This window comes from Petromyzon marinus, chromosome 16 (genome assembly GCF_048934315.1).
Source record: "Petromyzon marinus isolate PM22_M1 ecotype Great Lakes invasive population chromosome 16, UKy_Petmar_22M1.pri1.0, whole genome shotgun sequence".
NCBI classification, from domain to species: Eukaryota; Metazoa; Chordata; class Hyperoartia; order Petromyzontiformes; family Petromyzontidae; genus Petromyzon; species Petromyzon marinus.
Genome location: NC_133682.1, coordinates 13,450,601 through 13,463,280, shown reverse-complemented (window position 1 = coordinate 13,463,280; position 12,680 = coordinate 13,450,601). Strand labels below are relative to the sequence as shown.

At 41.0% G+C, this 12,680-nt stretch overlaps 1 protein-coding gene across 1 annotated transcript in view; it reads right to left on the bottom strand.

Annotated features, from left to right (window-relative positions):
- The window catches only part of GLRB (glycine receptor beta), a 216,756-nt gene that overhangs the window by 79,704 nt on the left and 124,372 nt on the right, over positions 1-12,680 (bottom strand). The window contains exon 9 of the mRNA XM_032955146.2: positions 8,982-9,134. Coding sequence (XP_032811037.2) covers positions 8,982-9,134 — 153 coding nt within the window. The remainder of the gene's footprint in view (positions 1-8,981; positions 9,135-12,680) is intronic.

Genomic DNA, 12,680 nt, shown 5'->3' with positions numbered 1-12,680 from the left:
AGATAATTGAGTAATAGAAAACAACATGTCCAAATAGAGCAATGGCAATACTTCAAAACAAATTATTACATTATGCACTACAAGAATATGTTTTACCCTTTCTGGCAATAAAACAGGTGTTAAGATATATATAAAAAACTGTTTTCAAGGAATCAGGCCTGTATGAACCACATTTACTTGTGGTGAACATGCAAATAAACATGCTCTGATAGTATATGCATTGTCTTTGAAACTGATTGGTCCACACCAGAGACAGCTTTCTTTAGAGCCTAGTCTCAAACAGTATTAGACCATAGGACGCTAACGGCTTACAAGCAAGAGCCAAGCAATTGATGACTGTCATAGCCACCAAGAAATATATGTAGGAATTGTTGGATTAACTATGACGCTGGTCCAATGGATTAACCTTTTGTGTGCTGTGTTCAAAACCAACATTCCTTACCGTAATTATAACAAAATAGTCAGGAGGTAACAACAGCCAATTCTGATTTTTGATTCCTTGCTTCTGCTATATCACTCAGTTGTTGCACAGTCAATAGTCAGCCACGAAAGTCCGCTCATACAGTCTCACGCCATCTGGGTTTGTCAATGGCATTGTCAATGGTGGTCGAGCACAAATAATATCAACTAATTTGCCTATAATTCTGGACTGTAAGGAAAATATATAATAGGATATATTTTGTTTAGTGGCCCTTATAGGTTGACATGACTCTCCCATTCTAGATTTTAAGCTTTCGTGACTGCAAGGATCATACTCTTTGTTTTTTTTCGGGAAAGTCACGTAGGTAAAATAAAATAAATTAAAATAAACGAAAACAATTAAATCATGACGTTTCGGAGGCAACACAAGCTTCCGTCTTCAGGTGGAACAGTCACAGCAAGATCGCTGCATCAAGTGGGGAGGCTCTGAGAGCCTCGAGCTTAAATACAGGTTAAGGGGGGGGGGGAGGAGCCAAGTTGTGCACATTGATGTTGTGCGGAGCTAAGTTAATCCGTCTTTTGTTATGTTGAGGGTGCGGGGGATGCAGTGGGCCACTGCACGGGGACAATGGAAAAATGGAAACAAAAATGGAAAAGTTTGGAAAGAATATGCTGTGTGCTTATAAGATAGCTAAAGTTTTGACTTGGTTTATGACATCCTTCCAGTGGTTGCTTAATTTAAAATCATCCTCTCGGTTGAAGGTGTGTCTATGTTTGTATATCTGGATGGCTTCATGGACAAATCTTTGGTAATAACCAGGAGGTTTGCAGAGCACTTTGGTATCGGAGAAAACAATCTCATGAGAACCCGCTGTGTTGAGACAATGATCAGCAACGGCCGACGAATTCGTTCTGCCGTGTTTCAAATCTGATTTGTGCTCGCGAATTCGGTCAGAAATATGTCGTTTTGTCTCCCCGATATAGCAGTCACCGCAGATACAACTCAAACGAATTCTCTCATCAAAACATTATGCCATAGAGCTCATTGCATTTCTGACCAACGCCACCTGACCAGTGAATTAAAACATGTACATCTAGCCCTCAAGATGAACGGTTACTCTGAGAGTATCATCCGCCAAGCTGTTTCTCCCACCATACAGAAACAACCACTTGACACTCCGATCAAAATCATCACACTGCCATACATAGCAGGCGTTATAACATTTTGCGTTTTTCTGGATTTTGTTGTTGTTATTCTGTCTCTCACTGTTCAAATAAACCTACTATTAAAATTATAGACTGATAATTTCTTTGTCAGTGGGCAAACGTACAAAATCAGCAGGGCATCAAATACTTTTTTCCCTCACTGTTGGTCAGGGAGGATGAATGATCAGCATGAGACGAAAGAACATATGAAGAACATGAAATATTCCCAAATACAACTGTTGGCAGTGGCAGAATGCGCGTATCAACAAGGGCACTCAATATATTTTTGAAGTTCTGTGCCAAACTATTTACCACTGGCCAAGGCGAATGAGAGAAGATATCGAAATTGAGAGAAATACTAATTATTTTAACCGTCCTGATAGCTACATGGTTTAACTGCATGCCTATACAGGTCACCGTATGTTGATGGTGATAAATGGTGAACAGACAATAATAGGTAATCCCGTTTCTTGCACCCAAAAACGGCAGGATGTACGTACATGCATAATGTATGTTAATTACCCCATGAATAGAACCGGTAATGGATATCCATTGTAATTTATATGCATACATTAAACACCCCCTCCCCCCCGCCCCGGCCTTCGCACCTGATTGGCTCATAAGTGATGACATCACATTTATCCCTCTATTTAAGATAAAAAGGAGCATTTCTCCACAACTCTGGCTGATGCCTGATGATGCTAGTTGTAATTATTGGCGAAATCTCGTACTCGAATTGTAAATGTTGTGGGTTTACTCTCCAACACACCGGTGTGCTGTACTAGTAATGAATTGGCACGTTCTGTTTACATGACAACCCTTGCTAGTTGGCTGTGTCGGGTGGTGGCAGGTTTTAACGACAAATCTATATTCATGCGATCTAACCAAAAAACCTCTATTATGGATAATATTGGTCGCGAAAACCTACTACGTGTTAAACTGGAAAACTTTAACTGTCCAGACTCAAAACAACTTTTAAAGTTTTACACAACTTTGTCAATACAAGGAGATTTTGTTCATTGATGGATTGGAGTCAGTATTGGACACGCCAATGATGGTTTAGCCAAGTTAGAAAAGTCAATGGGTCCTCGTTCAAATGAGCACTGGTTGATACTCATCTTTGTTGGTTAACCCTCAGCTAACAATGGAAATTGAAAAAAAGCTTATTTGGTATAGCACGGTATTATCAATAAAACCAGCAGAACCGTGCATTTGACACCATAACGGAAAGACTAACATGTCCCCGTACACAGTACAGTTGGCACACAGGGGAAGTTTACTATTGGTATTTTTGTCATTTTGGAAAATGTATCTGACATTAATTAGCACTTATTGTGAAATGCAGTGCTACAATGACCTTATAGATGGCTTAACTGTGTCTCTGAGGTAGTGTAACCAAAGATAAATTGTTCCTTCCCTTCATATATTGTTGCAGTATAAAGTGACAAAACTGTAAGTGCACATTGAATGTGAATGTGGACCCCTTACTTGATTTAAGATGTAGGTTTTTTTAGGTGATATTGTGATGAATAATTTACTCAGCTATGCTTTGTAATTGTCACCTGACCTGGTTATTTTGACTTTATGGGTTCTGTTTTGAAGATGTTTCTTGATCAGATTGTAAAATTTGGTTCTGAGAATTTATCGTCAACTTACCAGAAAGCTGAAACAATAATAATTGGTACGTTGTTAAATGCTTTTGCACGACGTGAGGATTTATTATTACTAAACATTTTTTATTTTATTTTACCAGGTAAAGCCCACTGAGCTATATAGCTATTTTTCAGAAGCTACCTGGCTATCACAAATGATAACTCAATGAAGTGGCTTATCACGTGCAAATTTCTCGCAGCCAAATACTCTAAACTCATGTTTCTAAATGCGGAGGGAAAAACCGGAATACCCAAAGAATAATCCACTCGACCACGAGGAAAACATGCAAACTCCAAATATAAAGTTGTCAAGGTCAGGGTCAGGATCAAACTCACGACCTCCTGTATACTTAGCGAGGTAGTAAACATCTCACCACTGTGGTCACGCTGGTAGCAAATTACACACCACTCTGCTCTTGATAGTCGTTGTAGATGTGATGAGATGTATTGCGTCGGAGCACCCACATGTACAACTTACTTGATGTTACACGTTCACTAAAGAAGATAAGATATCAAATGGAGGAACACAACTCTATGCCTAAGGCGGTTAATGAAGGCAGATACGGATGGAAATTATAACATTAAAATACGATGAGTGCAGGTTGCAGTGATTCTGGTTGCAGTCAAGATATACAAGTTAAATTCTCAATAAGACTTTGACTCAGCCTATCATTCCTCCATGGTTGATAAATAGGTCACACGTTGCAGAAAGTCACAATTGGTTTTATTACGGAGAGGGAGGCATCTGCCACGGGAATGTGTAATTGCCACTGCCGGCAGAAGGCCTAAATTGGAGATAAACTCTGGCCCATTGCTGATTATGTTTATTTATTTAACAAGACTCCAGTACAAAGCACAGATCATGACAAGGGGAAGGGGCACAGAAACTCCGCGGACAAAATCCTGAACTCAGTGCTCCTGGGTTGAGGGTATATGAGAACATTGTGCTCATTTGCCTCGCCCAGGAAGGGACCATGAGCTGGAGCGTAGGTTTTTAAATGGGGGGGGGGAGGAGATAAGGGAAGATGAACATAAGTAAAAAGGGATAGAAGGGGCGTGGGAGGGACCTCATTACTGATTTTAGCAGAGGAGTACTTTGACTTGGCTGTCACCTACCAAACGCACAACAGTAGCTACATTGTATTGAGGTGTATATTGAACATTTTTTAACGAAAAAAAAGAACAATGTACATTTTTAATGAAACAAATAACAAAGCATCCAAATTTACCTTTTTTTTATTTTGGGAGGCATTTTTGGGGGGTTGTTGGTTCTTGTTGCTGTTGTTGTTATGGTTAAGGGAATAGTTATCAGCCGATACAGCTGTGTTTTATTAAGGGGGTGGTGATGTAGTTACTCATATGGAGTCACTATGGTGTTTAGCTGCAGCTACTGTCACAAGAGTGGAAATGTACATCTTGAGTCTCTCTTTGGCACCAGAGCGGATATGGCATGGAAGCGGGCCCTAAGGGGCATAGTTCTGGTGAGGGTCGGAGAGCGAGCAAGTGAGGACGTGATGCTCTGTGTGAACCCGAGAGGGCACGTTGCCGGGGCATGCTAGCAAGGGGGCCCAAAAGGGGGCTCGAGGGACACGTGATATGGGCTTGAGCCTTCTAGTAGGATCTAGAAGAGGGCGTGGCTGAGGGCGGAGCCAGGCCATGCTCAGGAGCAAAAAGAGGCAGTCCCGAGAGGGTTCTGGGCTCTCTGTTGAAATGGAACCCGTCGGTGCTACGTCTCTTCGATCTTCGGTCTTCGATGTTATGCTCGGCATCGTGGATCGGGCAGTATATTACTGACTGACTGGGTTATGTAGTTACCCCGTTGTGGGCTAGTTAACCGTGTAGTTATCAACAAGATGTACAACCAGTGTACGTTCATGTAGTTAACCCTGTTGGGTCGTTAAATAAACGTGTTGCCTCCAACTCCAGTGTGTGCCTCCGTACAACACACTACACAATGACAAGACGTGAATACAAAGCTTATTGAGTGGCAGAAATCTGATAATAAAATAATATGCATTCATTGAAATTGGGAACGATGAATGCCGGTTGTAAAAAACGGAAGACTATAACAAAAAAATGGCATGAAGTTGCTGTAAGAACAGCAATTGTTATTTGTGCTCGTGTACTCCTGCCAACGCTACCACAATATTTGTTTCATGAAATCTGAATGAATTATAACAAGCAACCCTGTGTATCATATATAGAGTGAATGATTCAGAGGGAGACGTTCGCATTTCATAAGACAGCATTGCCAAATGAATGTGTGTTTGTAAGTTTAGTTATTGTTTCACTGAATCAACAGATGTTTTTTTTTAGATTAACACATGGATTGGAACATCAACCAAGGATGTAGACCACGTGGACCTGATGGAAGACATGCAGATGTTATGCATTGGTACTTTATCTCCTCTCTCACGATCTATATGAAATGAAAGCTATTTCTTTATTACATATTACGTTAATGCAAACAGAGAAATGTGTAAACTCTGAATGTGTTTTGCTGGCTTTCAGTATCCAACCTATGTCTGTTTTTGACAGTTTCCACATTTGTCAATGTATCAAATCTCTGTTTTTTTAACCTGTCCTTTTCATTATGTCTGTCTCCATCTAATATTATATGATCTATCCATAAGAGGTTTTTTTTTTTGCGTTAGATCGCGTACATATATAAATGTTTTGTTAAAACCCGCTACCAGCCGACACAGCCAACTAGTAAGGGTTGTCACGTAAACAGAACGTGGCCAATTCGTCACTAGTACAGCACACTGGTGTGTTGGAGAGCCAAGCCACAACATTTACAATCTGAGTGCGACGCTTCATCAGTAATTACAACTAGATTCATCTGGCGACAGCCAGATTTGTGGTTAAGTCTAACTGTTTCGTTCCTTATATATAGGCGTAGATGTGGTGACCACACTTCTGCACTCTTGTGCAAAGGGGGGGGGGGGCGTTTACTTAGTCAACGTATATTATGCATGTGAATTATGTGAGCCCTTTGATCTTTTACTTCCTGTCTATTGTGTGTATTAAAATAACCATACCAACGGTAATCCCTATTGCAGTATGCTGCCCTTCATAGGCATGCATTTAAATAATGTATTATTTGATGATTCGCTGCCACACATCACTAAGGCGGTAGCGATCTGAATGGTTACAATTATTTTTACTTCTTTCAATTTCGATAAATTATCTAATTAGTCTTTGCTTGTAGTAGGTAGTTTTGCATAGAACTTCAACATTATCAAAAACAATTGAGTGTCCTTGTTGGTACTCGTGTTCTGCTACTGCTGAGGTTGTATTTAGGATAATTTCATATTTTTTTATTTTATTTTAGTCGCGTGCTGATCATTCGTCCTGTTTGCCCAACATAACATATCCCACACGTGCAGTTAATCCTGTACACAGCTTCTGTTGATAGCTTCGGTAATCCATCTTTTGTACCAGATATTAATTTCTGTATTTTTTGTACCGTGCCAAATCTGACTCAGATGTTTTGTTTTTCCACACATCTGGCGAGTTTATCAGTTACTCCCGCAGTGTACAGTATTTTTAAATATTTAATTACTTGGACAGTTTCAATGCTCGTGTTATTTTATTTGGTTTTGGAATTCAATGCCCTGTTGATTTTTGCATCATTGTAACCATTCATTTGCAGTGCTACTTTAACATGTTGAATTTCACTTCTCAGACTGTCACCATCTGATACTTTCTCAGCTCGATGAATGAGTGTCTCGATAAGAGCAGATTTCTGTGCGGGGTGATGGTATGACTTTGCATTCAGATAGGCGTCAGTGTGCGTTTTCTTTCGGTAAACACAGTGTGTTATTTTATAATTACTGCCCCGTCCTAGCAAAATATCCAGAAATGGTAGTGTTCTGTCAGCTTCCACTTCCATGGTGAATTAGATGGATGGGTTTTGCGAGTTGACATGATTTAGAAATGCGTTCAGTGTATCTTTGCCGTGTGGCCAGACCACCAATGTGTTATCCACATATCTAAACCAATCAGATGTTTTTAGTGTGCTTGAAGCTATTGCTTTTATTTGAAAGTCTTCCATGTACAAATTCGCTATCACAGGAGACAAAGGAGAGCCGATTTCTGCTCCTTCCTTTTGTTTATAGAAGTCACCTTGGCACACGAAGTAGGTGTTTTTTTTATAAAGTATTCAGATGGTCTTGGGATATCTTTGGCTAAACCTTTGTATGTTACCAGAGTGTTGAGAAATTTAATTGACTCAATGACCGGAACCCTCGTGAACAGAGAAGTCACAAGACTAATTAGATAATCTATCGAAATTGAAAGAAGTAAAAATAATTGTAACCGTTCGGATAGCTACCACCTTAGTGCTGCGTGGAAGCGAATAATCAAATAATACATAATTTAAATGTATGCCTATAAAGGGCAGCATACTTCAATCGAGATTACCGTTGATACGGCTATTTTTAAACACATAATAGACAGGAAGGACAAGATCAAAGGGCTCGTATAATGCACATGCATAACGTACGTTGACTCTAATCCCCCTCCCCCACTTTGCACACAAGAAGCGTGGTCACCACATCTATGCCTCTATAAAAGGAACGAAACAGTTAGACTTCGCCACAAATCTGGCTGTCGCCTGATGAAGCTAGTTATAATTACTGGCGAAACGTCGTACTCAGATTGTAAATGTTGTGGCTTGGCTCTCCAACACACCAGTGTGCTGTACTAGTGACAAATTGGCATGCTCTGTTTACGTTGGCTGTGTCGGCTGGTGGCGGGTTTTTATGACACATTCAAATATTTACATAATCTAACCCCAAAAAAAAACTCTATTAGGGATGATATTGGTCGCGAAAGCCGACGTGTTAAACTTCTATGATCTATGTTACTATTTCTGTCTTGATGTGTTCTTCCCAATCTCAATCTCTCCATTCATGAACACTGATTTCTACATATGTATGTATCGATTGTTCTGCCGGGTCTGTCACCAATACCCACCAATATGAATGAAAGGGCAATGACATGTTGAAAAATTATTAATTTGATAATTCCATCTTTATTTGAAGCTTTCGTGACTGCAGGAATCCATACTCTTTGGTTCTTTCTGTAAAGTCATGTAGGTAGAAATAATACAATTTTTAGCTTAATTTCCAAAACATGTACACACTCTCTGTTCAGACTTACTCTCCATTCGTACTTACAAACATAAGTTTAAAAAGTACTTCATCTCAGGCCAATATGTGCATTTGAATTCCAAAGGTGCATAAGAAGCAGGTATATGTGTAGGCTAGTAAACACATTGAGATACCTAAAGAAGAGAACACTCAAACTGATAAGAAAGTAAGATGGCCTGGGCAGGACACATCGCTAGATGGGATGTCAGACATTTGTCATGAAAAATGACACATTGGTAGCCCAGGCATGGAAGGCACACGAGAGGAGATGGATCAGTCAAATCAGCTCATGTGCAGGCGCCAAGTGGATTGTCACATCGCAGGATCGTGGGAGGTGATGACGTCATGGGGAGGATTTGACGCGATGGTGGATTGATGATGCCTGATGATAACGGTGATGATGAAGAAATAGACAACTATAATAGACAACTATAACCCACGCTCAGAAAAATGAACTACATCTTCACAGCACAGCAGATGTAGTTCAGCATCGCAGCATTGCAGGCACTATATCCCTGTTTGGCAAAGAGGTGTTCGGAATGCTTACCGAGAGGCACGCGGGCAGCGCTGGCGTCGGGGTTGATCCAGAAGGAGAGCCACGAGAGCACCACAATCAGCAGGGTCGGGGCGTAGACCCCCATCAGGTAGAAGCCGACCTGTCGCCGTAGTGTAAAGATCACTTCCACGCAGGTGTAGTACCCTGCAGCGAGACAACACACATCCCACACAACCGTCGGGCTCGGGGTGAAAAACTTTTACAGGCTTCCTGCGATGATGTCTTTTTCGGAAAGGACTCACATGGGTGTTGTGATTAACGAGGCTTGCAAACATAGTATTTTCAGCATAGATCAGTGGTTCTTAACCTGGGTTCGATCGAACCCCAGGGGTTCGGTGAGTCGATCTCAGGGGTTCGGCAGAGCCCCCGCCACGGAGGTCCGGACACACTTGAATTATTGTGTAAATTTGTGATGACACACACGGCCCGCTTGGCCATCACTGGCTGCAGATGATCATGCTACACTGCTTGGCCAATCAGCGCTGCGGGGAATTTAGTGCGTACTCAGTAGTCAACGTGTGACTGTTGTTGTCGTACGTCGTGTGATTTCTTTAATATTTTATCCATACTAACTATGTCGGGCAAAAGAAGAAAGTGGTCGGACGAATATCTACAACATGGATTCTCATGTATCACGGAACGTGAAGGGAGTGAGCGTCCTATCTGCATGATTTGCAACGCCAAGTTGAGCAACTCTAGTCTTGCACCGGAAAAACTAAAGGAACACTTCTTGAAGCTGCATGGAGACGGGGAATACAAGAACACAACACTTGCTGAATTCAGGGTGAAGAGAGCCAGATTCGATGAAAGGGCCACTCTGCCTGCTCTTGGGTTTGTACCTGTTAACAAACCGATCCTGACAGCATCGTACGAAGTTGCTTACCTGATCGCAAAGCAGGGCAAGCCACACACCATTGGTGAAACACTTGTGAAACCAGCTGCATTAAAGATGGCGAATCTGATACTCGGAACAGCGGCCGAAGGTAAATTATCCCAAATTCCCCTTTCAAATGACACCGTCAGTGACAGAATAGAAGACATGAGTAAAGACATCTTCTTCTTTGGTTCTTTCGGTAAAGTCACGTAGAATGAGAATAAAATAATAAATTGATAAAATAAAATAACACAATAATATTCTCACGACGTTTCGGCCACAACACAAGCGGCCTTCATCAGGTGAAGGGGGCGAGACTGTCTGGTAGGACAGCGCTGGAGTGAGAGAGCCACGTTCAGATCACAGCTTTTAAGCTGTGTGAGAGGAACAAAGAGCCTTGACAAAGGAATTAGCATAAAATTTAGCATTGAAATGGCTGAATGATTAGCTTGTGACTGGTCACAGAAATAGCTATGTTAAAAGTTAAAGCATACACATCCGCAGAGGCACCCATTGTTAAAAGGAATTAGCATAGAATTTAGCATTGAAATAGTTAAGTTAAGGCATACACATCCGCAGAGGCACCCCTTGACAATGGAATTAGCATAGAATTTAGCATTGAAATAGCTGAGTGATTCGCTTGTAACTGCTACAGAAATAGCTACGTTGAAGTCAGAGCATACACATTCACCGAGGCACTTAGTACAAATCAAACAGGAGAATTTAGCATTGAAATAACTAGGCGAATTTAGCATTGAAATAACTGAGTGATTTGCTAGTGACTGGTCACAGAAATGACTACACATCTGAGCTATTCACAGTACTATATAGTGAACCAATAAAAACTAAAATATAAATTACCTTCATGTTATCAATAAACTCTATATTCTCCAATCAGCTAAGCTACCAACAATAAGTCGTTATATATCACAATGCTATATTCTACGTGACTTTACCGAAAGAACCAAATAAGATTAATCATTGCAGTCACGAAAGCTTTAAATCGAAATTTAAAGACATCTTGGCTCAAGTAGTCGCGGATCTGATTTCAAGCCCGGCAAAATTCAGCCTTCAACTCGACGAAACCACAGACGTTTCTGATCTAAGCCAGCTTGCTGTTTTTGTACGCTATGTGAAAGACGACATGATAAAAGAAGAGTTTTTATTTTGTAAGCCTCTTACAACAACAACGAAGGCAGCCGATGTGAAGAAGCTTGTGGATGACTTCTTCAGAGACAACAATCTTTCATGGGATATGGTTTCTGCAGTTTGTACGGACGGAGCTCCAGTCATGCTGGGAAGAAAGTCTGGTTTTGGTGCGCTAGTAAAGGCCGATGCACCACACATCATTGTGACGCATTGTATTCTGCACAGGCATGCGTTGGCAACAAAAACCTTACCTCCAAAAATGGCAGAAGTATTAAAAACTGTGGTGGAATGTGTGAACTATGTGCGAAAAAGTGCTCTGAGGCACCGCATCTTCAGTGAGCTATGTAAAGAAATGGGCTCTGAATTTGAGGTACTTCTGCTCCATTCTAATATTCGGTGGTTATCCCGGGGACAGGTGCTGAATCGTGTTTTTGCCATGCGTGTGGAATTAGCCCTTTTTTTGCAAGAGCACCAACACTGCCATGCAGATTGCTTCAAAAATCCTGAGTTCATTCTCATTTTAGCGTACATGGCTGATATATTCGCAGCTCTCAATCATCTCAATCAGCAGATGCAGGGTGGTGGAGTCAATATCATGGAAGCGGAAGAACACCTGAAGGCTTTTCAAAAAAAGCTACCGTTATGGAAACGACGAACAGAGAACAATAACTTCGCAAACTTCCCGCTTCTGGACGACTGTGCAAGTAAGATCGAAGATGTGTCTGGAATCGGAGATATTTCTGTATCCACGGAACTGAAGCAAACAATTGCCACGCACTTAGATGAGCTTGCAAAGTCTCTCGACGGATATTTCCCTACAAGAGAGTCATATCCAGCATGGGTGAGACAGCCGTTCACGTTTGCTGTTGAAACAGCAGATGTCAATGATGAATTCCTCGACGAAATCATTGAAATTCAGCAGAGCCAGGTTCAACAGCAACTCTTCAGAACAACAACGCTCTCAACGTTTTGGTGTCGACAAATGAACAAGTATCCAGTTATTGCTAAGAAAGCCCTGGATTTTTTTTATACAATTTGTTACAACATATCTTTGTGAGCAATCCTTTTCGAGGATGCTGGACATAAAAACGAAGAAAAGGAACAGACTTTGCTGTGAAAATGACATGAGAGTGGCACTTGCCAAGGTGAAGCCACGCATATCTGAACTGATCTCTCAAAGGCAACAGCAGAAGTCACATTGATTTCCAGGTATGTAATTTGTTGTGAGTTTATGCATTGTGTTGGTTTTATTCTTTGAACAAGGTAATGTTCATGCACGGCTCATTTTGTGTACCAGTAAAAAACATATCTATGTCTTGAATTTGAAAAAAATCACATTTTATTTTTCACTAAAGAGGGGTTCGGTGAATGCGCATATGAAACTGGTGGTGTTCGGTACCTCCAACAAGGTTAAGAACCACTGGCATAGATTAAAATGATTTCGAACAGATAGTTTGATAATTGAAATAATATTATTATTGTTGTAAAATGAAGCGCATTGAACACCATGGTTAGTCGATCGGTAGGTCGCATGTGGTGGGATAAAGCTTAGATGGAGGGATACAGGTCTGGAGATTAATTTTCTGATCTGGAAGCAGCATCAGGATATGTATAGTGACGCATTAAACTCGACAAGGTCCGCATTCATCTCTATGGTCATTAAGGAC